Source organism: Salmo salar, chromosome ssa05 (genome assembly GCF_905237065.1).
Source record: "Salmo salar chromosome ssa05, Ssal_v3.1, whole genome shotgun sequence".
NCBI classification, from domain to species: Eukaryota; Metazoa; Chordata; class Actinopteri; order Salmoniformes; family Salmonidae; genus Salmo; species Salmo salar.
Genome location: NC_059446.1, coordinates 11,845,021 through 11,871,993, shown reverse-complemented (window position 1 = coordinate 11,871,993; position 26,973 = coordinate 11,845,021). Strand labels below are relative to the sequence as shown.

Here is a 26,973-nt window from a genome sequence, read left to right as displayed (position 1 = left end):
GGTAAGTTTGTTGAGTCTTTGTTTGGCAACATTATGAAAGGTTCTCAATTTTTTTTACTTGTAAAATAGGAACATAATTGGAAAATGCCATGGATACCCCCACTCTCAACTTAAACTGGTGACTGAACTAAGATTTGTTAAAGGCAATGGTATTGCTGTTGTGATTAGTTGTGTAGTTTTGGGTACCGGTAGTTAGGAGTACGGCAAACACCTTATTTCTTTGGTTGCTCAATATACATTTACCATATTACAATGTAGGCTATGTGTTACAGCACTACTTTTGGTGTCCCCCTCAGGAATTGCTCTTGAGAAAATTTCATGTAATTGTCCCCTCCAAAGTTGATATCAGATTTTCGCCCCTGGTCCAGAGCATGGAGGCGCTACCAGGAGACAGGCCAGTACATCAGGAGACGTGGAGGAGGCCGTAGGAGGGCAACAACCCAGCTGCAGGACCGCTACTTCCGCCTTTGTGCAAGGAGGAGCAGGAGAAGCACTGCCAGAGCCCTGCAAAATGACCTCCAGCAGGCCACAAATGTGCATGTGTCTGCTCAAACGGTCAGAAACAGACTCCATGAGGGTGGTATGAGGGCCCGACATCCACAGGTGGGGGTTGTGCTTACAGCCCAACACCGTGCAGGACGTTTGGCATTTGCCAGAGAACACCAAGATTGGCAAATTCGCCACTGGCGCCCTGTGCTCTTCACAGATGAAAGCAGGTTCACACTGAGCACATGTGACAGACGTGACAGAGTCTGGAGACGCCGTGGAGAACGTTCTGCTGCCTGCAACATCCTCCAGCATGACCGGTTTGGCGGTGGGTCAGTCATGGTGTGGGGTGGCATTTCTTTGGGGGGCCGCACAGCCCTCCATATGCTCGCCAGAGGTAGCCTGACTGCCATTTGGTACCGAGATGAGATCCTCAGACCCCTTGTGAGACCATATGCTGGTGCGGTTGGCCCTGGGTTCCTCCTAATGCAAGACATTGCTAGACCTCATGTGGCTGGAGTGTGTCAGCAGTTCCTGCAAGAGGAAGGCATTGATGCTATGGACTGGCCCGCCCGTTCCCCAGACCTAAATCCAATTGAGCACATCTGGGACATCATGTCTCGCTCCATCCACCAACGCCACGTTGCACCACAGACTGTCCAGGAGTTGGCGGATGCTTTAGTCCAGGTCTGGGAGGAGATCCCTCAGGAGACCATCCGCCACCTCATCAGAAGCATGCCCAGGCGTTGTAGGGAGGTCATACAGGCACGTGGAGGCCACACACACTACTGAGCCTCATTTTGACTTGTTTTAAGGACATTACATCAAAGTTGGATCAGCCTGTAGTGTGGTTTTCCACTTTAATTTTGAGTGTGACTCCAAATCCAGACCTCCATGGGTTGATAAATTGGATTTCCATTGATTATTATTGTGATTTTGTTGTCAGCACATTCAACTATGTAAAGAAAAAAGTATTTAATAAGATTATTTCTTTCATTCAGATCTAGGATGTGTTGTTTAAGTGTTCCCTTTATTTTTTTGAGCAGTATATTTTCATAACTCTACCTGAACTGCACTGTTGGTTAAGGGCTTGTAAACAAGCATTTCATGGTAAAGTCTACACTTGTTGTAATCGATTCGGTGCATGTGACAAAATGTTTGATTTGATTTTCCACATTGTTGACACCTAAATTATTTATCCCTTGTATGAGTTCTCATATGACATTTAACCCTTAGATACCCAGACCCAGTTGTCCTTGCATGAAAATGAAGCTGTGATTAGGAGACCCAAATAACATATTCCATATACTGTAACATATGTCTCTTTTAAATACAAAACACAGAAACCACTCAGTTTATCAAATCTTACAGCTTTATTTCAATGTGAACCAAGTATAACCCTGAGTTAAGTCCTGAATTGCAAAAGAAACGGCAAAATCTTCATAAATACACAAAATCTCAAATAATAATTCATAACATACTTGACTCTGATAAAGACAGAAGAGTGTGTGAGAATCAATGTGTAACATTGGGTTTAAATACAACAATTGCAATACAATGTCATAAAACCATTGAAATATAAACGTTCATCATGAAGCCTGACTCATTACTTCTGAAATCCAAGTTCTAAAAGAAGCATCATATATATGAAACAAGTTGTTCATGTTGTCAGTGTGTCATTATTTCTGCATTGTAAACATCTTGCACTAAGGCATGTGGTACAACTTGTAGCAATTTCTCTCAAAAGTGAAACACAGTCTTACGTCACATTTCTGACAGAGGGTATTCGTTACATTTTTCTGGCAGACTTTGCAGCGACCCCGGGTTTCACACTTCACTGGCCAGTGTTCAATTTGATCCGTGCGGACATCATCAGTAACTCCAGTACGGCCCACTTTGGGTGGCTTTGGAGGGTGTATGGCGTCAGCAGCTGGACGTCCTCTTGTATTAGCTTGGTTCAGGCCTGTGGCAACCTAACCAAATAATCACACAATATCATCATTATTATTATCATGAGTTACTATTATTATTAGCAGTTAATCACTGTCGTCATAGTGATGAATGCAAAAGCATCTTGAACAGTTGAACGTTTCTTGGGTGGGATGCTGAAAGAAGATGAACACGTATGAAATACAGCCAGCCAGAGTGTACACACAGACACACACACACACACACACACACACAGACACCCAGACAGAGACACACACACACACACCCAGACAGAGACACACAGACACACACACACACACACACTACTTTTGAGATGGTTATTGTTCAACCAGTCTGAGAATGCATTGCGTGACAAATTACTGGGATTTATCAAACTTGCATGCAACATATACGCATGTTGTCATTGATAAATCATTGCCAAACTAATTTGCTGTATGATATAGAGATGTTGGAACTGGGCCATGACAATTTCAACAAAAAAAAGCGCAATGGCAAATTTGATCACATTTCTGTAGGGTTTTTTTTAAATCTAAAAATCCATGCTGCCTATAGCTGGTGCCAATCACTGGCCGTGCATTCTGCAAGATTGATTGTCTATTTGAACAATTTAAAAGTAAATGCTACAACCCACACTTTTATGAAAAAGACAAATTGTTGTTCAATATTTAACTTCAATACATGATTGTGTTTCTATCTCCTGCCTTGGTATAGGCTCTGAGATGAAAGGCTATGATGTCACGTTCCTATCGCACAACAATGCTGTAGCATATCCATATTGTCAAATATTTTAAATAGGCTATGGGTCTATTTACTTTCGAGCATTGTTGGCTATTGAATGACCCACTTCAATTTGCATACCGCCCCAACAGATCCACAGATGACACAATCTCTACTGCACTTTACATTGCCCTCCTCCACCTGGATATGAATGGACAGGGTAGGCAACAACACCTCTGCCACACTGACTCTCAACACAGGGGCCCCTCAAGGGTGTGTGCTTAGTCCCCTCCTGTACTCCCTGTTCACTCACGACTGTGTGGTCACGTACAACTTCAACACCGTCGTCAAGTTTACTGACAGCACGAAGGTGGTAGGCCTGGTCATGGACGAGGCAGCCAACAGGGAGCAGGTCAGAGACTTGGCTGTGTGGTGCCAGGATAACAATCACTAAGGACTTAACATGGTCCACACCAGAGGATGGAAGTGGAGCTGGAGTGGAGCTGGAAGTGCAGCTGGAGTGGAGCATAATTTGGCTGGAGCGTGGTGGATAAATTATTTTTTTTTTTAAAGTGGAGCGTCTGCCCATTTCAATTTTGCTCCGGTACCGATCAGCCACGAGCTCTGGGCATTTTCCATTTCCTTCATCACTGTTCTGTTGTAGTTATTTAGCCTACCCACCACTAATGCGCAGAGATTTTGATATGAGTCGACCAAGAAATAGGTCACAGCCGTGTGTAATATATATAGCCAGACAACCAATAAGCCCATGCAGCAACACTGGAGACGCTTTGATTTCTATAAAAGCTATTGTTAAAAAAGAGAGAAGTCTACGTTTGTAACAGTGAAAAAGTTGTCTATCAACTGTAAAATGTGAGCGCAACAGAGCCAGTTACAACTGAAGTATCTGATCATCAATAGATTGGAGAAATTGCCAGTTGTTTTAACCCAGCGTTCTCATATCATCATGTAGGTGCTGGTTCAATAGCCTACATGTTGTTGGAATGTTGAAGGTTCTTGCGATTGCCTACTTCAAAAACAAATGGTACATAGTCACAAAAGTAGATGAGGAGTTAAATGAATTTGGAAAGGCAGTATTTTTTTCCCTTTTCCCCAGAGACATGTCCTGTAATATGATTATGATTTAGTCCTATATAATAATAGAGACATGTCCTGTAATATGATTATGATTTAGTCCTATATAATAATAGAGACATGTACTGTAATATGATTATGATTTAGTCCTATATAATAATAGAGACATGTACTGTAATATGATTATGATTTAGTCCTATATAATAATAGACATGTCCTGTAATATGATTATGATCTAGTCCTATATAATAATAGACATGTCCTGTAATATGATTATGATTTAGTCCTATATAATAATAGACATGTCCTGTAATATGATTATGATTTAGTCCTATATAATAATAGACATGTCCTGTAATATGATTATGATTTAGTCCTATATAATAATAGAGACATGTCCTGTAATATGATTATGATTTAGTCCTATATAATAATAGACATGTCCTGTAATATGATTATGATTTAGTCCTATATAATAATAGAGACATGTCCTGTAATATGATTATGATTTAGTCCTATATAATAATAGAGACATGTCCTGTAATATGATTATGATTTAGTCCTATATAATAATAGACATGTCCTGTAATATGATTATGATTTAGTCCTATATAATAATAGAGACATGTCCTGTAATATGATTATGATTAAGGACTTTAAATAGTAAAAGTAAAATCAATATATGATATACCAACGGCAAATGCATCCGTTTTATCATTAGGATTACATTGTCTTTTTATTAGCCATTATTATAATTTCCATCAAACCATTTCCACCAAAATAACATTTGCTTGCAATACAGTTGATCAACCACTAGGAGTTGTGTATATGCATGGGGGGAGATGCGCACACTTCCTATCAAGTTTAAAACTGATGAATGCCAACCTTTGTGGGAAAACTGGCGCATGCTAGGTTTAGAGAATGTTTTGTGCCCACACACTGAGAAACGAGGCCCCAGGTGTTTAGCGACACCGTGACATGCCACACCAGGCGTTAACAGGTTAAGGTGTACGTTCTGTGTGTAGTATGTCCTACATTGATTGCACCAATATGGTTTGTCTCCTGTGTGACTCCTATGTATTGTGTAATCACTATTCTTAAGAGAAACATTTGCCACAATCATGACAAAAAATGTTTTCTTCAGTATGAGTTTGTAGGTGACCTGTCATACTTTCTGTAGAACATACATTTTTTCCACACACACACAACACTGGCATTCCTTATGCTCTGTGTGTGTTTTTCCACACACACACCACACTGGCATTCCTTATGCTCTGTGTGTGTTTTTCCACACACACACAACACTGGCATTCCTTATGCTCTGTGTGTGTTTTTCCACACACACACACAACACTGGCATTCCTTATGCTCTGTGTGTGTTTTTCCACACACACACACAACACTGGCATTCCTTATGCTCTGTGTGTGTTTTTCCACACACACACCACACTGGCATTCCTTATGCTCTGTGTGTGTTTTTCCACACACAACACTGGCATTCCTTATGCTCTGTGTGTGTTTTTCCACACACAACACTGGCATTCCTTATGCTCTGTGTGTGTTTTTCCACACACAACACTGGCATTCCTTATGCTCTGTGTGTGTTTTTCCACACACACACAACACTGGCATTCCTTATGCTCTGTGTGTTTTTCCACACACACACACAACACTGGCATTCCTTATGCTCTGTGTGTGTTTTTCACTAATTAAACAAATATTTCACACACCTTGCAAGAATAAGGAGCAGCATACGTTTTCCTAGAGGATGTCAAACAGGGCAACATTGTGGCCGTCCTGCCTCCAGCACTGGTATGGAACCTTTCTCCTTTCTCTATCTGTTCTCTCTTTGATTCCAGTGTCTTAGACCCTGATAGCTGTCCTCCACTCTCCACCTCATCATCACTTTCCATGTTTTCACTCTGAGCTGCAGAACAGTCTGGAGTTACTGCAGAGAGGGGCTGAGAGTCACTGGCTGGTTCTGATACTCTGTAATCATCTCCATCAGGTTCTGTTTTGATCTCTATAGATGTGTAGGTGAGTAGAGAGTCCCTCTCTCTGTCCTCCACAGTTTGGGTTTGGTGAAGATGTGAGGGCTGAGATGGGTTCTCCTGATCACAGTCACTTTCCACACAGGGAGAAGTGAATATGGAGTCTTTGGTATCAAAGGGCCCTAGAAGCTGCTCTTCCTCTTGACTGGTCTGTAGTTCCTCCTGTTCCTCTTTAATCTGTGTGGGCACTGAGTCCTCCTGAATCAGACTGGGGCTCCACTCCTGCTCACAGTGCTGCTGTTCCAGGGGAACCTCCTCTTCAGATATGAGGTGAGTGAGCTGGTGGGAATCTGATGGAGAAGTATAAAGTTACTTAGAATTCAATGTTAAAAATGCTACTTAGCTATTTGATCACTTCCATATTATTGATTAGGACATCTTTATAGAGTCAACATTACAATTGAAGCTCAATTCTTGTATTAACTTGCTATCAGTTTTCTATCAGTAAGTTGAGCTAATACAGAGGTAGCCTGAATAGATTCCGACCCTAAACTTGCTATACTGCTGTCGGACCGGCTTCCTGAGGGACAAGAGAGAGAAAACAAGTTTTGATCAGTCATGGAAATAAATGTGCTGAAAACGAATTGGCTCCCTTTTTAAAAAGAAAATGGAGAAAAGGATATGGAGTTTTGGTGAACTAGCAAAAAAAAAAAAAAAAGCTATATTGTCAAAACGATGCTATATAATAATAAAAAATATTGTGATATGTAACTATATCTCTTTTCCCCATCACTAACGAACTACCAACTTAGCTGGATCCTTCATTCGAAACATATGCTTATGCCCCTGATTAGCAATAAATAATTTTTCAAATAAAAAAATATACACTTACTGTAGCAGTTTTGCACAGATCTATATGCTGTGTGTGCCTCCAGTTGACGAACTACACTTCTTCCCCAGTTATGCTGACAGACAGGTGTTCGGACAACTAGATAGATAATTAGAACAGGTGTTCGGACAACTAGATAGATAATTAGAACAGGTGTTCGGACAACTAGATAGATAATTAGCACAGGTGTTCGGACAACTAGATAGATAATTAGCACAGGTGTTCGGACAACTAGATAGATAATTAGCACAGGTGTTCGGACAACTAGATAGATAATTAGCACAGGTGTTCGGACAACTAGATAGATAATTAGCATAGGTGTTCGGACAACTAGATAGATAATTAGCACAGGTGTTCGGACAACTAGATAGATAATTAGCACAGGTGTTCAGACAACTAGATAGATAATTAGCACAGGTGTTCGGACAACTAGATAGATAATTAGCACAGGTGTTCGGACAACTAGATAGATAATTAGCACAGGTGTTCGGACAACTAGATAGATAATTAGCACAGGTTTTCGGACAACTAGATAGATAATTAGCACAGGTGTTCGGACAACTAGATAGATAATTAGCACAGGTGTTCGGACAACTAGATAGATAATTAGCACAGGTGTTCGGACAACTAGATAGATAATTAGCACAGGTGTTCGGACAACTAGATAGATAATTAGCACAGGTGTTCGGACAACTAGATAGATAATTAGCACAGGTGTTCGGACAACTAGATAGATAATTAGAACAGGTGTTCGGACAACTAGATAGATAATTAGCACAGGTGTTCGGACAACTAGATAGATAATTAGAACAGGTGTTCGGACAACTAGATAGATAATTAGCACAGGTGTTCGGACAACTAGATAGATAATTAGCACAGGTGTTCGGACAACTAGATAGATAATTAGCACAGGTGTTCGGACAACTAGATAGATAATTAGCACAGGTGTTCGGACAACTAGATAGATAATTAGAACAGGTGTTCGGACAACTAGATAGATAATTAGCACAGGTGTTCGGACAACTAGATAGATAATTAGCACTGGTGTTCGGACAACTAGATAGATAATTAGCACAGGTGTTCTGACAACTAGATAGATAATTAGCATAGGTGTTCGGACAACTAGATAGATAATTAGCACAGGTGTTCGGACAACTAGATAGATAATTAGCACAGGTGTTCGGACAACTAGATAGATAATTAGCACAGGTGTTCGGACAACTAGATAGATAATTAGCACAGGTGTTCGGACAACTAGATAGATAATTAGAACAGGTGACCGACTATGTCTTCCATCTGTCTTCCGTAAAAAAAAGAGCTGTAACATGGAGATATGGCCGTGGGAACACTACTAACCCCAATCCTATGGTGTATAGTCATTTTGGAAATAGTTTGTTGATATGAAGGATACGTTCCTTATGTTTACAAAAACCGTACCGCAAGCGATGCGTTTTAATGTTAAGAACGAGAGTCGGGGCTCTTATTAACACAAGTCCAATGACCAGAAGATACTATCACTAGGCTGCAGCAGCAGTTAGCGTCTAGAACTATTAACGGGGTCCGACACCAATGCAGCTGTAAGCGACTGTAGGGTCGGAATCTATTCTGACAAATACAGTAGCTAGTCAATACAAACCTGCTTTGTGTAACTTTATCTCCGGGTTGAAAACCAAATCCAACAGTCTTCGCAGACGGTTATTCTCCTCTTTAGAACGGGATATTTCTTCATACAACTCTACTACTGTTCTCTCGACCGCCACGGATATCTCTGCTACAGCCGCTGTTAGTCGTTCACTAACATACACGTTCAACAACTGTAGTTTAGACATTTTGAGCGGAATGAAAGTCGATAAATCCGTATTATTCTGCTCAGCCTGTAACGTTACATTTCACGTAGTCAAAATGTAGCAAGTGAGCTTCTTATTCTATGGTATAATGGTTATGTACCAGTAATAGATATAGAGATACATATTATATCAAAGACGGTACAGTATGAAGACTTGTAGGCGATGTCATGGCGACGTTGGCTAACTATGCTCATGCGCAGAAATACATCATTGTTTGGAGTAATAACATGTTCAACTACTTGGCTCGAATATAGGTTTTGCCTTTGGATTTCGAGAAAATTAACAACTAAGGAATAACGTTTCACTTCTCTCATTGACTTCTCAAACCGCGGTCTGGTCTGCTTGCGATGTTGCGCGTCTGGGTTTAGAAAGTCTTTGATGCAAAACATGTAAAAAATAAAATAAAACTATTATCCGGAAGAGAGATCAAATCTCTCACGTTTCCTTTCTGCAAATGACAGCTTCCGCTTCACCGAATGGCTTTGGCCGTGGGCGCCATCGTGTGGCCAAACAAAGTAGTCTCTCTACTGTAAAAGTCTAAACAACAAAATATGATTACGTGTCTAATGCTATATACGTTGTATCCAACCTTTCATGTTTTTTTAAAGGTAATAAGCAATGTAGCCTAACCAACATCTTCCCAAGATGAAACAAGTGTAAGCAGAACTTGGTTGAGACTTTAACTGGCTGAAATGTAATTTGCATCAATCTGCAATAGATATTATTTTATTTTATTTAACCTTTATTTAACTGGGCAAGTCAGTTAACTTGTTTGGGATAGGGGGCAGTATTTTGACATCTGGATGAAAAGTGTGCCCAAAGTAAACTGCCTGTTACTCAGGCCCAGAAGCTAGGATTTGCATATAGTTTTGGAACTGATTTAAAACTGTTCAAATAATGTCTGTGAGTATAACAGAACAGATATGGCAGGTGAAACCCAGAGGACAAACCATCCCCCCCAAAAAAGAAATTCAGCCTACCACCATTTTCAATGGCTGTCACTTTTATTATAAAGCGAAATCCTCCCAGATTGCAGTTCCTAGGGCTTCCACTAGATGTCAACAGTCTTTAGAAAGAGTTTCAGGCTGGTTTTTGGAGAAATTTGCCAGAAATTGAAGTTTTTCTAGGTGGCTCCCATTTTGGCTGTAGTGTTTTCAAGCGTGTGAATGAGAGCTCCTTCTTTGGTATTTTTCTCTGGTAAAGACAATAACGATTCTCCGTCTTAAATTTTATCGTTTATTTACGTATTAGGGTACCTAACGTCTGATTATAACCGTTGTTTGACTTGTTTGGAAAAGTTTATTAGTAATGTTTGGGATTCATTTTGTATGCATTTTGATGGAGGGAAACTGGGTAGATTATTGACTGAAGCGCACCAGCTAAACTGAGTTTTTATGGATATAAAGAAGGACATTATCGAACAAAAGGACCATTTGTGATGTAACTGGGACCTTTTGGAGTGCCAACAGAAGAAGATCATCAAAGGTAAGGCATTTATTATATCGCTATTTCTGACTTTCGTGTCGCACCTGCCTGGTTGAGATATGTTTTTCATGGTTTTGTATGCGGGGCGCTGTCCTCAGATAATCGCATGGTGTGCTTTTGCCGTAAAGCCTTTTTGAAATCTGACACAGCGGCTGGATTAACAAGAAGTGAAGCTTTATTTTGATGTATCACACTTGTGATTTTATGAAAGTTAAATATTTATAATTCTGTAGTTTGAATTTCGCGCTCTGCAATTTCACCGGATGTTGTCGAGGTGTCCTGCTAGCGGCACGCCTTTCTCAAAGTTAAGAACAAATTCTTATTCACAATGAAGGCCTACCAAAAGGCAAAAGGCCTCCTGCAGGGATGGGGGCTGGGATTAAAAATTAAATAAATAAAATACAGGACAAAATACACATCACGACAAGAGAGACAACACTACATAGAGACCTAAGACAACAACATAGCATGGTAGCAACACAACATGGTAGCAACACATGACAACAACATGGTAGCAACAGAACATGGTAGCGGCACAAAACATGGTACAAACATCTTTGGGCACAGACAACAGCACAAAGGGCAAGAATGTAGAGACAACAATACATCACGCAAAGCAGTCACAACTGCCAGTAAGAGTGTCCGTGACTGAGTCTTTGAATGAAAAGATTGAGATAAAACTGGCCAGTTTGAGTGTTTATTGCAGCTCGTTCCAGTCGCTAGCTGCAGCGAACTAAAAAGAGGAGTGACCCAGGGATGTGTGTGCTTTGGGGACATTTAACAGAATGTGACTGGCAGAACGGGTGTTGTATGTGGAGGATGAGTGCTGCAGTAGATATCTCAGATAGCGGGGAGTGAGGCCTAAGAGGGTTTTATAAATAAGCATCAACCAGTGGGTCTTGTAACAGGTATACAGAGATGACCAGTTTAAAGAGGAGTATAGAGTGCAGTGATGTGTCCTATAAGGAGCATTGGTGGTAAATCTGATGGCCGAATGGTAAAGAACATCTAGCCGCTCGAGAGCACCCTTACATGCCGATTTATAAATTATGTCTCCATAATCTAGCATGGGTAGGATGGTCATCTGAATCAGGGTTAGTTTGGCAGCTGGGGTGAAAGAGGAGCAATTACAATAGAGGAAACCAAGTCTATATTTAACTTTAGCCTGCAGCTTTGATATGTGCTGAGAGAAGGACAGTGTACTGTCTAGCCATACTCTCAAGTACTTGTATGAGGTGACTACCTCAAGCTCTAAACCCTCAGAGGTAGTAATCACACCTGTGGGGAAAGGGGAATTCTTCTTACCAAACCACATGACCTTTGTTTTGGAGGTGTTCAGAACAAGGTTAATGGTAGAGAAAGCTTGTTGGACACTAAGAAAGCTTTGTTGTAGAACGTTTATCACAAAATCCGTGGAGGGGCCAGCTGAGTATAAGACTGTATCATCTGCATATAAATGGAGGAGAGAGCTTCCTACTGCCTGAGCTATGTTGTTGATGTAAGAAGAGTGTGGGGCCTAGGATCGAGCCTTGGGGTACTCCCTTGGTGACAGGCACTGGTTGAGACAGCAGATGTTCTGACTTTATACACTGCACTCTTTGAGAGAGGTAGTTAGCAAACCAGGCCAAAGACCCCTCAGAGACACCAATACTCCACAAGAATGGAATGGTCTACCGTATTAAAAGCTTTGGCCAAGTCAATAAAAATAGTAGCACAACATTGGTTAGAATCAAGGGCAATGGTGACATCATTGAGGATCTTTAAGGTTGCAGTGACACATCCATAACCTGAGCGGAAACCAGATTGCATACCAGAGAGAATACTATAGACATCAAGAAGCCAGTCAATTGATTATTGACAAGTTTTTTTCAACACTTTTGATAAACAGGGCAAAACAGAAATAGGCCTATAACAGATAGGATCAGCTTGATCTCCCCCTTTAAATAAATGACGAACCATGGCTGCCATCCAAGCAATTGGAACCCCAGAAAGGAGACAGATTTAAAAGGCTTGGTGATGATAGGGGCATCAACCTTACAGAAGGGTCTAAACCACTGACTAATATGTTTTTTTTCGTGTCACGTTTCAGGAATTCCTTTAGCACCTCAGACTCAGTGACCGCCTGCAGGGAGAAACTTTGTAGCGGGGCAGGGGAAAAAGAGGGAGAAGCGTTGGGGCTAGTCGCATTAGAAGGGGTGGGAGATGAGGAAATGTTGGACAGGCAAGGAGGCATGGCTGAGTCAAATAGGAATCCTGACTTCATGAAGTGGTGATTTAAAGAGCTCAGCCATGTTCTTACATGAGCAAGAACTCTGATTGCTTTTTTTCATTTAACCTTTATTTATACAGGTAATTCACATGGAAATACAATTAAGTTTGCAAGAAAAGAAACAAAACATTTGAACAGAAATGCACACATATCCATAGTACGGTTGTAGAAGATGTGATGAAAATATGATGTAGAAAACTCCCAGATGCTGAAGAAATGTATGGAAAATACATGTTTATCCGTCACGTAGAGCAGGGCATGGGACCGTGTCAGTTCTATACATTCGATTTTCTATCTGAAGGTTTTACTCTACTCAGGATTAACTCCATTGTCATATGTTCTCACTGTTGTGAACAGTCCTCATGTGTCTTTTACAATTTGCTTCATCAGTAAAGCATCTGCTACAGTAGCTGCAACAATAGGATTTCTCCCCTCTGTGGATCTTTATATGTTTAGTCAGGTTTCCACGCTCAGTGAAGCGTTTCCCACATTCTTGGCACTGATGTGGTTTCTCCCCTGTGTGAACTCTCATATGCCTGCTCAGGGTTCCTCTTTCAGTGAAGCTTTTTCCACATGTTTTGCACTGATATGGTTTCTCCCCTCTGTGGATCATCATGTGATTGGACAGGGTATTCTTCTGTGTGAAGTATTTCCCACATTCTTTACACCTAAATGGTTTCTCCCCTGTATGAGTTCTCATATGATTTTTAAGGTGTACTTTCTGTGTGTAGCATTTACTACATTGAGTACACTGAAATGGTTTCTCTCCTGTATGACTCCTAATATGTGTTTTGAGATCACCATTCTTGGAGAAACATTTGCCACAAACATGACAAGAAATGTTTTCTTCAGTATGAGTTTGTAGATGACCTGTCATACTTTCTGTAGAACATAAGTATTTTCCACACACACCACACTGGCATTCCTTATGCTCTGTGTGTGTTTTTCGCACATGATAGATTAAAAAACCGTATGACAGAAAAGTCTTCCTACACACCTTGCAATAATGAGTATTAACACTAGAGGATGTCAAACGGGGCAACATTGTGGCTGTCCTCTTTTCTCCTTTATTTGTCTCTTTTCTTTTTGATTTGAGTGTCTTAGACCCTGATGGCTGTCCTCCACTCTCCTCCTCATCATCACTTTCCATGTTTTCACTCTGAGCTGCAGAACAGTCTGGAGTTACTGCAGAGAGGGGCTGAGAGTCATTGGCTGGTTCTGATACTCTGTAATTCTTTCCATCAGGTTCTGTTTTGATCTCATCAGTTGTGTAGGTGAGTAGAGAGTCTCTCTCTCTGTCCTCCACAGTTTGGGTTTGGTGTAGATGTGATGGCTGAGATTGGTTCTCCTGATCACAGTCACTTTCCACACAGGGAGAAGTGAATATGAACTTTATGAGATCAGCCTCCCCCAGTCCTTGAAGCTGCTCTTCCTCCTGATTGGTCCAGAGTTCCTCCTGTTCCTCTTTAATCTGTGTGAGCTTTGGGTCCCCCAGACTGGGGCTCCACTCCTCCTCACAGTGCTGCTGCTCAGGGGGAACCTCCTCTTCAGATATGGGGAGTGTGAGCTGGTGGGGATCTGATGATGAAAAATATGAAAAATAAGAAATATATAGTTGCTGATAATTAAATAAATATTTTGTCTAACCCTAAATGCAAAGTTTTTTTCGGCAACTACAAAATGTTAAACAGCTAGCTAACTTGTTTATTGGTTTTGGTACACAGAGAATACTGCTGTGGGATTCAAAATTACAATTGCAGCTTTGCTTTTGTACTTGTATATTTACAATCGTGTATCTTAAGCTTCTATCTTGCCAAGTTTCCATATGATTGAAGTGTGTTAATACATTTGCAAGTCGTCAATGCAAACCTCTGTGTGACTTTATCTGTCGGGTGAAAACCAAATCCAACAGTCTTCGTAGACGATCATTCTCCTCCGTCGAACGGGAGATTTCTTCATGCAACTCCACTATGGTTGTCTCTATGGCTATGGATATCTCTGTAGCAGCCGCCGTTAGTCGTTCAGTAACATACCCGTTCAGCAACTGTAGTTTAGACATTTTGAGCGAAATAAGTCAACAAATTCGTATTATTATTGTGAACAAAGCAACCATTTGTTTGACTTCGGCCTAGTTCCGCATCTAGCTACGTCATTATGACTCGTTTTCGAATAGCCAATGACAACTTCCGGTATAAAAAAAAATACAACTTCCGGTGTGCAGTTTTGAATTTTCGTTGGTTCTATTCAGTCGCTTTCCGAAACGTGGGCGCAAAGCAAAAAGTTCTTATCATCATCCTCAAAGGTAACGTTATGCCACGATTCGCGAACATCAAAACATATATCTTGTTTTATGCATTTCCCAAAGATGGCTATCCAGTGGCAGAGCTACAGTAGCTATCAGTGGTGGGTACGCTACCTGGGCATGTTTTCAGCAGATAATTGTTATATTGTCTCCTTTACAGCGAGATAGACAGAGAAAAGTACCATGGATGACGACAATCACAGATTATTTCAAAGAGTTTCACAGAAACTGGGCTGGACAGAGAAGGGAGGGTTGGAAACAGCAGAAGAACAGGTATGTTGTTATCTTACTTAACTTGGTCACATTAATCAGAACTAACAGTGATTTGTTATCAATTGCACACTATTCCATATGAAGTGCACTACATTTGACCTGAGCTGTGTTCGAATACTCATACTAACCTCACTAAAAACCGTACTATTTGTGACGTAAATTGAGTATGTAGTATGCTTATTGGTCATGGTATGGATAGAGTTTGGATGCCAAAAGTTCCCGGATGTCGTGCTACGTTCGCCAAAACACGATACTGTTCGTTTACAGTATACTAAAATTAACTAACAGTATGTAGTATATTCATTAAGTATGTAGTATACAGTACGTTAGTATGGGTATTCAAGCACAGCCCTGGTCAAAAGTACTGCACTCTATATGGAATACGGTGAATAGTGCACTATTTTTGATCGGAGTACTATACAGTACGTTAGTATGGGTATTCGAACATAGCCCCGGTCAAAAGTAATGCACTATATAGGGAATAGGGTGCCATTTCAAACACATCCCACGTTTTCTTTACAGCTGATTAAGAGCATCAGTAAGACTCGGCGTCCGGCCACAGGCGTTCACTTCTCCAGGGGTGCTCAATACCTTCCTCCCCGAGTCCAGCTGCATCTGCCAGACAGTGAGGAAGAGGATGACGGAGGCTCAGGGAAAGAGAACCAGGTCTCCAAGGGCAACAGTTACAGGACCAAGGTGTTGATAGAGTCCAGCGATGATGATTTCGACCAGTGTAAGTGAGGGTCAGTGGGTTGGGATGTCTATTATAATAAAGGGCCTGTTAGACATGTTCTCTGCTTCTGTGCCGAGTGTCTCCTTGTTGCAATTTATATTAAACCTGGATTGATGTTTGATTGACTTTACCTACGACTGCTGTCTTTTTGTTCACCTGGAAGATTCCTTTACACCTGGTCCAGAGCTGTATGAGCATTGGCCAACTCCTGATTATGGTTGTCATGGTGCCAAACATGTAGGTCTATGACATGATAGCCATGCATTGAAATACTGTAGTTGAATGAATTAATCTCCATGTTCTTCTTGTCTGTAGTTCTTGTGGAGCAGGCTACACCCAAAGCTGCTTCTCGGAAACATTTCAGTGCTGCTAACAAAGTCAGGTAAAGTAGTGATTCGCACAAATGCTGTGTAACCAACGGTTATGGATGAAGACTGTCGGGAAAATAAAATAACCTTTAAAAAAATGTGTTTGCCGTGGAATAAACAGCTCACTGAAGATGGGACGGCATTCGTGCGGTTTAGTCCGTTTCAAACATGGTGGATAAAAGAAAATAGTTCACTCAGGCCGTTTACCATTGAAAAAAAGTGGTCAGTTCCGTTCTGCTTAATGGGGTGGTTATCCCATAGACACCAATGAAATAGCAGCAGGGTCTGGTCTGCTTAGTTCATTGACTGTAATGTAAGCAGAAAAAATGAGGGAGTGGGGTGTCTCGCTTCCATCTCTGTCCGTTTCTGCTGTAACAACGTGATGAAACTTTTTTGCTCCTTGTTGAAACAAGCAAACAAGTCTTCGATTCCCTAGGCTATACCTCCCACAATGCAGCAGCAGCACACATAGAAATAGAATGAATAGAACAGACTTGGAACCTCTAACCCTGGCAATTTGACTGGTAAACTCATGGGTACACTCGAAATGGCTGCCTGGTATTGTGATGCAACAACCATGGTCATGTAGAATGTTCATTCAAATGATGTTAACTGATGTGGCTCAGGCAATGGAATGTCATTATTGTAATGTCACGTGACTTGAATCAACAAATTACAGCACATATTTTAGCACATATTTTACTTCCTGCTTTGTTCATATTCGTACACTCACAATGGCTGCCAGTCCACCCATTATGCCATCATTGACTTGAATGGGGACACCTGTTCTATTAATTCAATTTCTATGGCAGCACATACAGTCAGGAGCGGAGAAGAGTAGAAAATGTAATAAAAAAATAAAATAATGTTTACGTTATTATGGTGAACGCTGTCATTTGGCTGGCTAATTACAGTCATCCAAAATTCCATGACCGTCACAGCCCTACTTCCAGCCTATAGCCTTGTAGACTTAGGTCTCTATTCAGTCTGGATAATTGAAGCCTTACAGCCTTGCCCAATAGAAATCTAAACGTAATGTCTGATTGAGGAGACATGCAACGTTTACCGTGAACGCAATACCCACTTACCTGGGAACGTTGCGTTTAAATTTCAATCACGCTGTAAAGCTGAACGTCCACAATACGGATTGAATAGTGCCCTTAATTCCATTTCATCTATCTGGTCATTCAATTGTACAAAATGTGTTGTTTATTTTCTGATTCTCTCCCCTCTAGTGAACCAGTCCTTGTATTAAGCTCAGACAGTGATGGAGGCTTTGAAAACTGTAAGTACCATACTGATGCCTTGACTTCTGCATTAGTGAAGTCATGTTTTCTATTGGGTGAGGTTTCAGAATTCTTTATTGAAACAATGTTCTATGTCACTTCTGAATGGGTGTTTGTCATGTCTAATTTGGTGTATGTCATTTCTAAGTCAAACAACAGTATTGTTTATGACTGTCCAGGACCCCGGTTTCCTAAAAGCATCTTAAGGCTAAGTTCGTTGTTAGAACCTTCGTAGGAGCATCATTAAATCTCACAGCTGTTTCCCAAACCCATCGTTACTAAAGTCGTACTTGAAAAGGCTAATTATTTCCCGGCTGCCCCAAACCACTTGTAGAACAGCAAAGTGCGTTGTTAGATGTATCACTTTATACACAGACGATCTCCGGTAAACATAATTAACATGTGTATCAGTCTCTCTGTGACCGCCAATAACTTCACAACCAAGTTGACTACAAATACATAGTTTCCAATGTCTTCGCAATTGTTACAAACAAGCAAAGGATAAAAAGATTTGAAAACAAATCTTAAAATAAAAACCCGGGATGACTGCATTAAAAGATAAATAGCCTACCTACAGTATAGACTATAGGCTTGTATATTTAAATGATATTGAAATCAATTTCATGTTAGTTCAATTGTTTTATTTTGCTATTTGGATACTGTCTGTCATTTGTGCCTCTATATTTCATAATGTGTAGCCTAACATGCCAAATCTGTGAGTTAGTGCATTATTATAGCGTAATCGTTAGAATAAGCCGCCTCAATATTTGCAGCCGTAGATGACAGGAGCTGATCTGTCATCAGTATTGTGAAATCATTCTAATGTTTAAGGTAAAATTTGAATGGAGAAAGCTGTTCCGAGAGCAGCGCTGCTTTTCTTTTGATCCTATCAGTATTGACACTTTCCTCAACGACCAACTTGTGAACGTTCTCTCTGCGTGGTCTTCTGGGAAACATGTTACATCTTCGTCTGTTGTAGTGAAGATGACTCGTAAGTTCCATCGCTACCGGGAAACGGGCCCAGGTCTCTTCGATGTCTCCTCACTCATGTCATTGTTCCCCATGATGAAATCGGGGAGGGGACTGTGGCTCGCTCTCTGTCCGTTCATACATTAGTCACATGCGATATCTCAGACAGCACTGGCCTGCTTTTTCAGAAACTCTGGTGAATGATGCGTCTTGTCATAGAGATCCCACATTTACAAAATTACACTGATTGGCCCTTTTGGGAGCTTTAGTAATTAACAGAAATGTGTGAGTCACAGCAGAAGAGGAAGATGCAAAGCAAGAGGTATAACTGGCTCTGCGTCATTCATGTTTACTGTTCCCTTGTGTCTTCTCTGATGCCCCTGAAGTCCTGAGCCGTGTGAAAACTCCCAAGCCCAAGGAAGCGGAACGTGACAGTGTAGACAGGTACAGTGGTTTAAACCTCTTACCGTGACTATGGTCCCTATCGTGTGTTAAATCCTCAGGTTTATCTCCTGTTTTGTCCTCAGCCTCAGAAACTTTATTGTCGACAGCTTTTCCTCCGACGATGACTTTGTCCTCCAGAAGAAAAAAACACCTACCTCCAAAGGTAACACTTCTGTGTCCTTAATGGCAACCTATTCCCTATATAGGGCACTACTCTATTCAAAAGTAGTGGACTATATAGGGAATAGGGTGCTATTTGATACACTACCATTAACCGTCAACATGCATGCTTGTAATGAACTGAAATCTGTTTCGAAGAAGTTCTTTCTGCTCAATTTCAGTTCAGCACTGTGGTGACTTTTCTTCACATAGCCAGAATTGAAGTAATACCCAGGAAGCCTTGGTTAATTTGATATATTGTCACGGGTAGGGGGCGTTGTTAGGCCAACAGCGTTACCTACTCAACAGTCACTGTCTGTTTAACTCATGGAGATATTATGATTCAGTCCCAACAACAGGTCACTGTGTCTGTCTTTCTACAGGTGCCTCTAACGCCCCTAAACCGTCATCCTCCCAGCTCCCAGTCAGAAGACCCCTGTCCCAGTGTGACTCCCCAGTTTTCCTCAGCAACAGTGAAGATGATGGTATCGTGATGAAGAGCACGTGGAGGACGCGCCACCCTGTGCGCCAGCCGCCGACGTCTCGGACACACAAAGTCAAAGTTCCACAAAGTAACCAGGAGGACATCTTCTTTCCCTCGCCCTCCCCTCCTTCTCTGGCCTCTCCCAGCTCTCCTCCTCTCCCCTCTTCCACCCCGGCCCCCCTTCCACAGCGGGCCCACTCAGCCCCGTCGACGCTGGAGGACTCAGCCAGCTCAGAGGAAGAGTTCCTCAGCTTACTGGAAAGAATTAAGAAGAACCACAAGACCGGCAACACCCCAACACCTAAACATAACACAGGTAACACCCCAACACCTAAACATAACACAGGTAACACCCCAACACCTAAACATAACACAGGTAACACCCCAACACCTAAACATAACACAGGTAACACCCCAACACCTAAACATAACACAGGTAACACCCCAACACCTAAACATAACACAGGTAACACCCCAACACCTAAACGTGACACAGGTAACACCCCAACACCTAAACGTGACACAGGTAACACCCCAACACCTAAACGTGACACAGGTAACACCCCAACACCTAAACATAACACAGGTAACACCCCAACACCTAAACATAACACAGGTAACACCCCAACACCTAAACGTGACACAGGTAACACCCCAACACCTAAACGTGACACAGGTAACACCCCAACACCTAAACGTGACACAGGTAACACCCCAACACCTAAACGTGACACAGGTAACACCCCAACACCTAAACGTGACACAGGTAACACCCCAACACCTAAACGTGACACAGGTAACACCCCAACACCTAAACGTGACACAGGTAACACCCCAACACCTAAACGTGACACAGGTAACACCCCAACACCTAAACGTGACACAGGTAACACCCCAACACCTAAACGTGACACAGGTAACACCCCAACACCTAAACGTGACACAGGTAACACCCCAACACCTAAACGTGACACGGGTAACACCCCAACACCTAAATGCGACACATACCTAAAAAATAAATAACTTGTTCCTGGAGTTGGATCAGAGAGGGTAACATAACAAAGTAAATCTGCACGATGGTATACTGCTCCCAAAGTGTTTAAATATATCTCCTATATTTCTGGTCAGTGTCCACCCCCAGCTGTGGTCTTTAATTGGTACATTCCATTATTTGTTTCTGTATAATTTCATCTCATTGGCTGCTTCCTTGTGTGTGAATCCAGGGCCCAATCAGAAGCCCTCCCTGTCAGCTCCACGGCCCAAAGCCTCGAAAGAGGCGGGCCCTCGGCCGGTAGGGAGAACACCATTGGATCTGAAGACTCCAGCACAGCTGCTTGTCACTAAACCCTCAGAGACCAGACTCCAGACCAGCAGCCTTTCGTCCTCCAGGTAATACTAAGCAGGGCCTAGGACTGTACCTCAATACTGTACTGAACAGGGCCTAGGGCTGTACCTCAATACTCTACTGAACAGGGCCTAGGGCTGTACCTCAATACTCTACTGAATAGGGCCTAGGGCTGTACCTCAATACTCTACTGAACAGGGCCTAGGGCTGTACCTCAATACTCTACTGAACAGGGCCTAGGACTGTACCTCAATACTGTACTGAACAGGGCCTAGGACAGGGTGTACCTCAATACTCTACTGAACAGGGCCTAGGACATGGTGTTGATCAATACTCTACTGAACAGGGCCTAGGACAGGGTGTTGATCAATACTGTACTGAACAGGGCCTAGGACTGTACCTCAATACTCTACTGAACAGGGCCTAGGGCAGGGTGTTGATCAATACTCTACTGAACAGGGCCTAGGACAGGGTGTACCTCAATACTCTACTGAACAGGGCCTAGGACAGGGTGTACCTCAATACTCTACTGAACAGGGCCTAGGACAGGGTGTACCTCAATACTCTACTGAACAGGGCCTAAGGCTGTACCTCAATACTCTACTGAACAGGGCCTAGGACAGGGTGTTGATCAATACTCTACTGAACAGGGCCTAGGACAGGGTGTTGATCAATACTCTACTGAACAGGGCCTAGGACAGGGTGTTGATCAATACTCTACTGAACAGGGCCTAGGACAGGGTGTTGATCAGTACTCTACTGAACAGGGCCTAGGGCAGGGTGTACCTCAATACTCTACTGAACAGGGCCTAGGGCAGGGTGTACCTCAATACTCTACTGAACAGGGCCTAGGGCAGGGTGTACCTCAATACTCTACTGAACAGGGCCTAGGGCTGTACCTCAATACTCTACTGAACAGGGCCTAGGGCTGTACCTCAATACTCTACTGAACAGGGCCTAGGGCTGTACCTCAATACTCTACTGAACAGGGCCTAGGGCTGTACCTCAATACTCTACTGAACAGGGCCTAGGGCTGTACCTCAATACTCTACTGAACAGGGCCTAGGGCTGTACCTCAATACTGTACTGAACAGGGCCTAGGACTGTACCTCAATACTGTACTGAACAGGGCCTAGGACTGTACCTCAATACTCTACTGAACAGGGCCTAGGACAGTACCTCAATACTGTACTGAACAGGGCCTAGGACAGGGTGTTGATCAATAGTCGAATATGTCTCCTCTCCGTCATCTGATCTACACTGATCTAAGAACATAGGATCAGTGAACTGTCTGTCTGCCTGTGTGGTAAATACAGTAGTGTAGTATGTCTGTTTGTTTTTCTCCTCGGGGTGTTAGACTCCAGGCTGTGTTTTTCTCCTCGGGGTGTTAGACTCCAGGCTGTGTTTTTCTCCTCGGGGTGTTAGACTCCAGGCTGTGTTTTTCTCCTCAGGGTGTCAGCAGCAGGTTGTATGACTCCGGGATGTTTCCTCCAGTCTCTGTCTGGACCAGGCTCCATCTTCAGCCGTAACTTCAAACAGATCAAGGAGGAGCTCACCAGCAAACTGTATCGCCTGTACAACACCAGCGTGTTCGACAGCAAGGTACACACACACTTTAAGCATACATAGGCTATACAGTGTTAAACACACAGGTTATAAGCATACATATACCTCCATATCACTTGGAGAGTGATGAAGATGCCATCTTATACAGTGTTTTGCATTGACCTACACCATAACATCATGTGACCTGGGATTATCTTGCATGTTTTACCTCCTCTTACCTTTGTAACATCATTGTGCCCCAGCTGCCCAGTAACATGTCAGTGAGCTGGAATAACAAGATGAGAAAAACTGCTGGCTACTGCATCACAGGGCAGGAGAGAGGAAGTGGGAACCGATACGCCCGCATCCAACTCTCTGAGAAAGTCTGTGACTCTGCAGGTAAGGCTTCACTGGTTGAAAAACGAATGACATGACGTTAAATCTATCTTGTTATAACGTTGAAATTACGTTCTGGTGAAAGTAATTTAAAGTCAAACTTGAATTTGAACAGCCCGTGTCTGTATGATTAAACCTGTGTAAAAAGTATCCTGCTTTCTCCCACCTTCCCTCATTCTCACCCATCCTTCCTCTCCTCTCTCTCCCATCCCCCCCCCTCTTCTTTTCTCTCCCGTGTTACTTTCCATCCTCCCTCTTGCCAGACCGCCTGCGGGACACATTGGTTCATGAGATGTGCCACGCTGCCACCTGGTTGATCAACAGTGTGAGGGATGGGCACGGCCCCTTCTGGAAGCTGTACGCCCGCAAGGCCACGCTGGCACACCCCGAGCTGCCCATGGTCACCCGCTGCCACAGCTATGACATTAACTACAAGTACCAGTACCAGTGCAGCTGCTGCAAAAACACGTACAGTACCAGTCAAAAGTTTCATTTCAGGGTTTTTCTTTCTTTTACTATTTTCTACATTGTTGAATAATAGTGACGACATTAAAACTATGAAATAACACATGGAATCATGTGGTAACCAAAAAAGTGTTAAACAAATCAAAATATACTTTTTTTTGATTCTTCCAAGTAGCCACCCTTTGCCTTGATGACAGCTTTGCACACTCTTGGCATTCTCTCAACCAGCTTTGAGGTAGTCACCTGGATTGCATTTCAATTCATTTTAATTAACAGCTGTGCCATGTTAAGCTCATTTGTGGAATTAGCAAAGAGAAACGACAGTCCATCATTACTTTAAGACATGAAGGTCAGTCAATCCGGAAAATTTCAAGAACTTTGAAAGTTTCTTCAAGTGCAGTCGCAAAAACCATCAACCACTATGATGAAACTGGCTCTCATGAGGACCGCCACAGGAAAGGAAGACCCAGAGTTTCCTCTGCTGCAGAGGATAAGTTCATTAGATTTACCAGCCTGAGAAATTGCAGCCCAAATAAATACTTCACAGAGTTCAAGTAATAGACACATCTCAAAATCAACTGTTTTGAGGAGACTGTGTGAATCAGGCCTTCATGGTCGAATTGCTGCAAAGAAACCATTAGTAAAGGACAGCAATAAGAAGAGACTTGCTTGATGGCTAAACTTGAAAACCTATTGATGGCTAAACTCGAAAACCTAATGGTGGCTAAACTCGAAAACCTAATGGTGGCTAAACTCAAAAACCTAATGGTGGCTAAACTCAAAAACCTAATGGTGGCTAAACTCGAAAACCTATTGGTGGCTAAACTCAAAAACCTATTGGTGGCTAAACTGTTCTCTTCTTCCTGCCCTCTGTAGACTCGGTCGTCACTCTAAGTCTCTGGACACCCAGAGGTTTGTGTGTGCCCTCTGTTCGGGTCCGCTGGTCCTGCTCGCCCCCGCCAAGCCCCGGGCACCCACGCCCTTCGCCAACTTCGTCAAGGAGAACTATGGCAGTGTTCGTCAAAACCTGGTGGGTCAGAGCCACGGTGAGGTAATGAGGAAACTCAGTGTTGACTTTGCCACCAAGACCAAACTCAGCCCGAACTGAGAGGGAGGGGTCAGCTGTCCCTATATTTCACTAACTGTATCCTTGGCTTGAAGGTTTTCACTGGTCTCACATGATTTGCTAGGTGTGAAAGAGATGAGGTGGAATCATTCTGAGGCTGTTGGAGGGTGTGGTTACATGGATCTGGATTAGCCCTACACTGCTCTTGTCTCGGACTATAAAGCACTCAGGATTTTAATAATAAGACATGTTTTTTGTTCAGGAGTAGCTGTAAAAACCCTCGCTGAACATCTATTCTTCTGTTAATTCCTTGAAGGTTTCCACTGCTCTGATTTGAAGCAATGATGGGATCCTTCTCTTTCAACCATCCTAATGTGTAAGATTAGTGGGATCTTCAAGTTGATAGGTCTGTCTTAAATACCTCTGTGGTTATATCAGGTTTTCAGAGGCAGCTATGGTGAGTCTGTCATTCCTTACCTCTGTAACTGGAGTCTCACCATTACAGTGAAGTGAGCCAAGAGACACACTGAACAGTGACTAAAGGCAACGTGAATCAGTCGTATATTGTTGTTAAGCCTGCCTGTGCCATGGTTTCATACCATTCAAATATCATTTTTGGGGCTTTAGAGATTTAAACATATGGTGACAAACTGTTTTGAATTACTTGAAATTGTAATAATTGAAAATTATTGTAATATTTTTTTCAGGTATATTTTTGTTCCATTAAATTTTAATCAGCGCATAACTGGCAGATGTGAAAACTTCTCATTCATGCGAGGGAAATGTATGTAAAAAAAATTACGTTTGTCTTAATATTTGTGTTTTTTTCCATGTTTTGTTGATGACAACGTTGAATTTTTTAATAAAGGTTTGATGTTGTACACATCCGTGTCAACTGCAATATAAACATAGCTGTTGATTTGCTGGTAGACTAACATTACTAAGGTGAAGAATGTTATCTCACTCTTGTTCATTACAACCATTCTGTTTGCTTTTCTACATGTATCATCTCTGCAAACTACTCCTCTCCACTGGTCTATTCGCTCAGCTATCCAGATTTACCATTGCAGGGAACAATATCAGCCTAGTGGTTCAGAAACGACAAATATAGTGTTATCAAAATTCACAAGCTACTTCAGGACAAACACAGGTGACGATGAGGTATACGTAGTGGACAAAACATTAAGAACACCTGCTCTTTCCATGACAGACTGACCAGGTGAATCCAGGTGAAAGCTATGATCCCTTTTTGTTGTCACTTGTTAAATCCACTTCAATCAGTGTAGATGATGAAGAGGAAACCGGTTAAAGAAGGATTTTTAAGCCTTGAGACAATTGAGACATGGATTGTGTATGTGTGCCATTCTGAGGGTGAATGGGCAAGACAAAATATTTAAGTGCCTTAGAACGGGGTAAGGCAGTAGGTGCCAGGTGTAACCGGTGTGAAATGGCTAGCTAGTTAGCGGGGTATGGGCTAATAGCATTTCAATCTGTGACATCACTCGCTCTGAGACCTTGAAGTAGTTGTTTGCCTGTGGCTTTTGTGGAGCGATGGGTAACGATGCTTCGTGGGAGGCAGTTGTTGATGTGTGCAGAGGGTCCCTGGTTTCGAAGCCCATGTAGGGGCAAGGAGAGGGATGGAAGTAAGACTTACACAGGCGCAACGGTTTGTGTCAAGAACTGCAACGTTGCTGGGTTTTTCACGCTCAACAGGTTCCTGTGTGTCTCAAGAATGATCCACCACCTAAAAGAACATCCAGCCAACTTGACACAACTGTGGGAAGCATCCCTGTGGAACGCTTTCAACGCTGTGTAGAGTCCATGCCCCACAAATTGAGGCTGTCCTGAGGGCAAGGGGGGTGCATTATGGGTAAAATTGTGACTGTCTGACCGATCTACGAATAATATTGAGTAGTTTTTTATGTTGTAAGGTGATTTGTAGTTCTGTCAGTTGGCAATCACCTGCCATGTCAAATAAGACTGTTGTATTGTTAAGAAAAAAGACGGACAGATAACACAGGCCCTATGGCCCATTAGCCATTTCCCCTTGGGTTGAGGGTTCAGGATTGGTCTGTGACTGCAAACCCAATGTTCACAATGGGTTATGTCCCCCACACTGGCTGCTGCGCCCACTAATCCAATATCCCCTAGTCATTGGCTGGAGCTGATCAAACGCTCTCCTGTCATTGGCTGGAGCTGATCAAATGCTCTGCTCTCATTGGCTGATGGAGTTGACCATAACTTGGTTGGTTGGTGGTTTGGCCGGTAGCAGCAGCCTCTGCAGTTCCCTGGACAGGTAAACCATACACCAGTAGGACCAGTGATGTCCCCAGGTTATAGGTGGTGGTGGCGGCAATATCCAGGCTGTCAGAGTGGACCCAGGAGGGGAGGAGATGGGAGTCCGGAACC

General features: G+C 42.5%; 3 protein-coding genes across 5 annotated transcripts; 1 reads left to right on the top strand and 2 right to left on the bottom strand.

Annotated features, from left to right (window-relative positions):
* Positions 1-1,836: 1,836 nt before the first annotated feature.
* Positions 1,837-9,430, bottom strand: LOC106604217 (uncharacterized). 2 transcript variants are annotated; one of them, XM_045717899.1, is made up of 4 exons: positions 8,765-9,430; positions 7,132-7,227; positions 5,979-6,589; positions 1,837-2,459 (listed from the first exon to the last, which is right to left on the bottom strand). In XM_045717899.1, exons 1-4 carry the CDS (start codon positions 8,955-8,957, stop codon positions 2,193-2,195), a joined length of 1,167 nt encoding a protein of 388 aa, XP_045573855.1. In that variant the 5' UTR covers positions 8,958-9,430; the 3' UTR covers positions 1,837-2,192. The 2 variants fall into 2 exon arrangements, with proteins under 2 accessions (XP_045573855.1, XP_045573856.1); XM_045717900.1 differs by lacking the exon at positions 7,132-7,227 and having other exon boundaries at positions 8,765-9,427.
* On the top strand, positions 8,458-25,447 carry LOC106604250 (uncharacterized). Of its 2 annotated transcripts, none has more exons than XM_014198718.2 (13): positions 8,458-8,496; positions 15,192-15,304; positions 15,827-16,037; positions 16,353-16,419; positions 17,641-17,690; positions 19,047-19,104; positions 19,188-19,267; positions 19,647-20,063; positions 20,971-21,136; positions 22,544-22,694; positions 22,901-23,036; positions 23,297-23,501; positions 24,375-25,447. In XM_014198718.2, exons 2-13 carry the CDS (start codon positions 15,215-15,217, stop codon positions 24,604-24,606), a joined length of 1,863 nt encoding a protein of 620 aa, XP_014054193.1. In that variant the 5' UTR covers positions 8,458-8,496; positions 15,192-15,214; the 3' UTR covers positions 24,607-25,447. The 2 variants fall into 2 exon arrangements, with proteins under 2 accessions (XP_014054193.1, XP_014054192.2); XM_014198717.2 differs by lacking the exon at positions 8,458-8,496 and adding an exon at positions 14,927-15,031.
* LOC106604251 (gastrula zinc finger protein XlCGF57.1) lies at positions 12,777-14,894 on the bottom strand. Its single transcript, XM_014198719.2, has 2 exons — positions 14,599-14,894; positions 12,777-14,307 (listed from the first exon to the last, which is right to left on the bottom strand). The coding sequence occupies exons 1-2, from the start codon at positions 14,786-14,788 to the stop codon at positions 13,061-13,063; spliced, it is 1,437 nt and encodes a 478-aa protein (XP_014054194.2). The 5' UTR covers positions 14,789-14,894; the 3' UTR covers positions 12,777-13,060.
* Positions 25,448-26,973: the final 1,526 nt, after the last annotated feature.

Coding starts and splice junctions, on each gene's coding strand:
- LOC106604250 (XM_014198718.2), top strand. CDS start 15,215: ATGGATGACGACAATCACAGATTATTTCAAAGAGTTTCACAGAAACTG. Junction 20,064..20,970: donor AACACCTAAACATAACACAG/GTAACACCCCAA, acceptor GTGTGAATCCAG/GGCCCAATCAGAAGCCCTCC. Junction 23,037..23,296: donor GAAAGTCTGTGACTCTGCAG/GTAAGGCTTCAC, acceptor CCCTCTTGCCAG/ACCGCCTGCGGGACACATTG.
- LOC106604251 (XM_014198719.2), bottom strand. CDS start 14,788: ATGTCTAAACTACAGTTGCTGAACGGGTATGTTACTGAACGACTAACG. Junction 14,308..14,598: donor ACAGATAAAGTCACACAGAG/GTTTGCATTGAC, acceptor TTTCATCATCAG/ATCCCCACCAGCTCACACTC.
- LOC106604217 (XM_045717899.1), bottom strand. CDS start 8,957: ATGTCTAAACTACAGTTGTTGAACGTGTATGTTAGTGAACGACTAACA. Junction 7,228..8,764: donor GATAAAGTTACACAAAGCAG/GTTTGTATTGAC, acceptor TTATCTATCTAG/TTGTCCGAACACCTGTCTGT. Junction 6,590..7,131: donor ATCTGTGCAAAACTGCTACA/GTAAGTGTATAT, acceptor CTTCTCCATCAG/ATTCCCACCAGCTCACTCAC.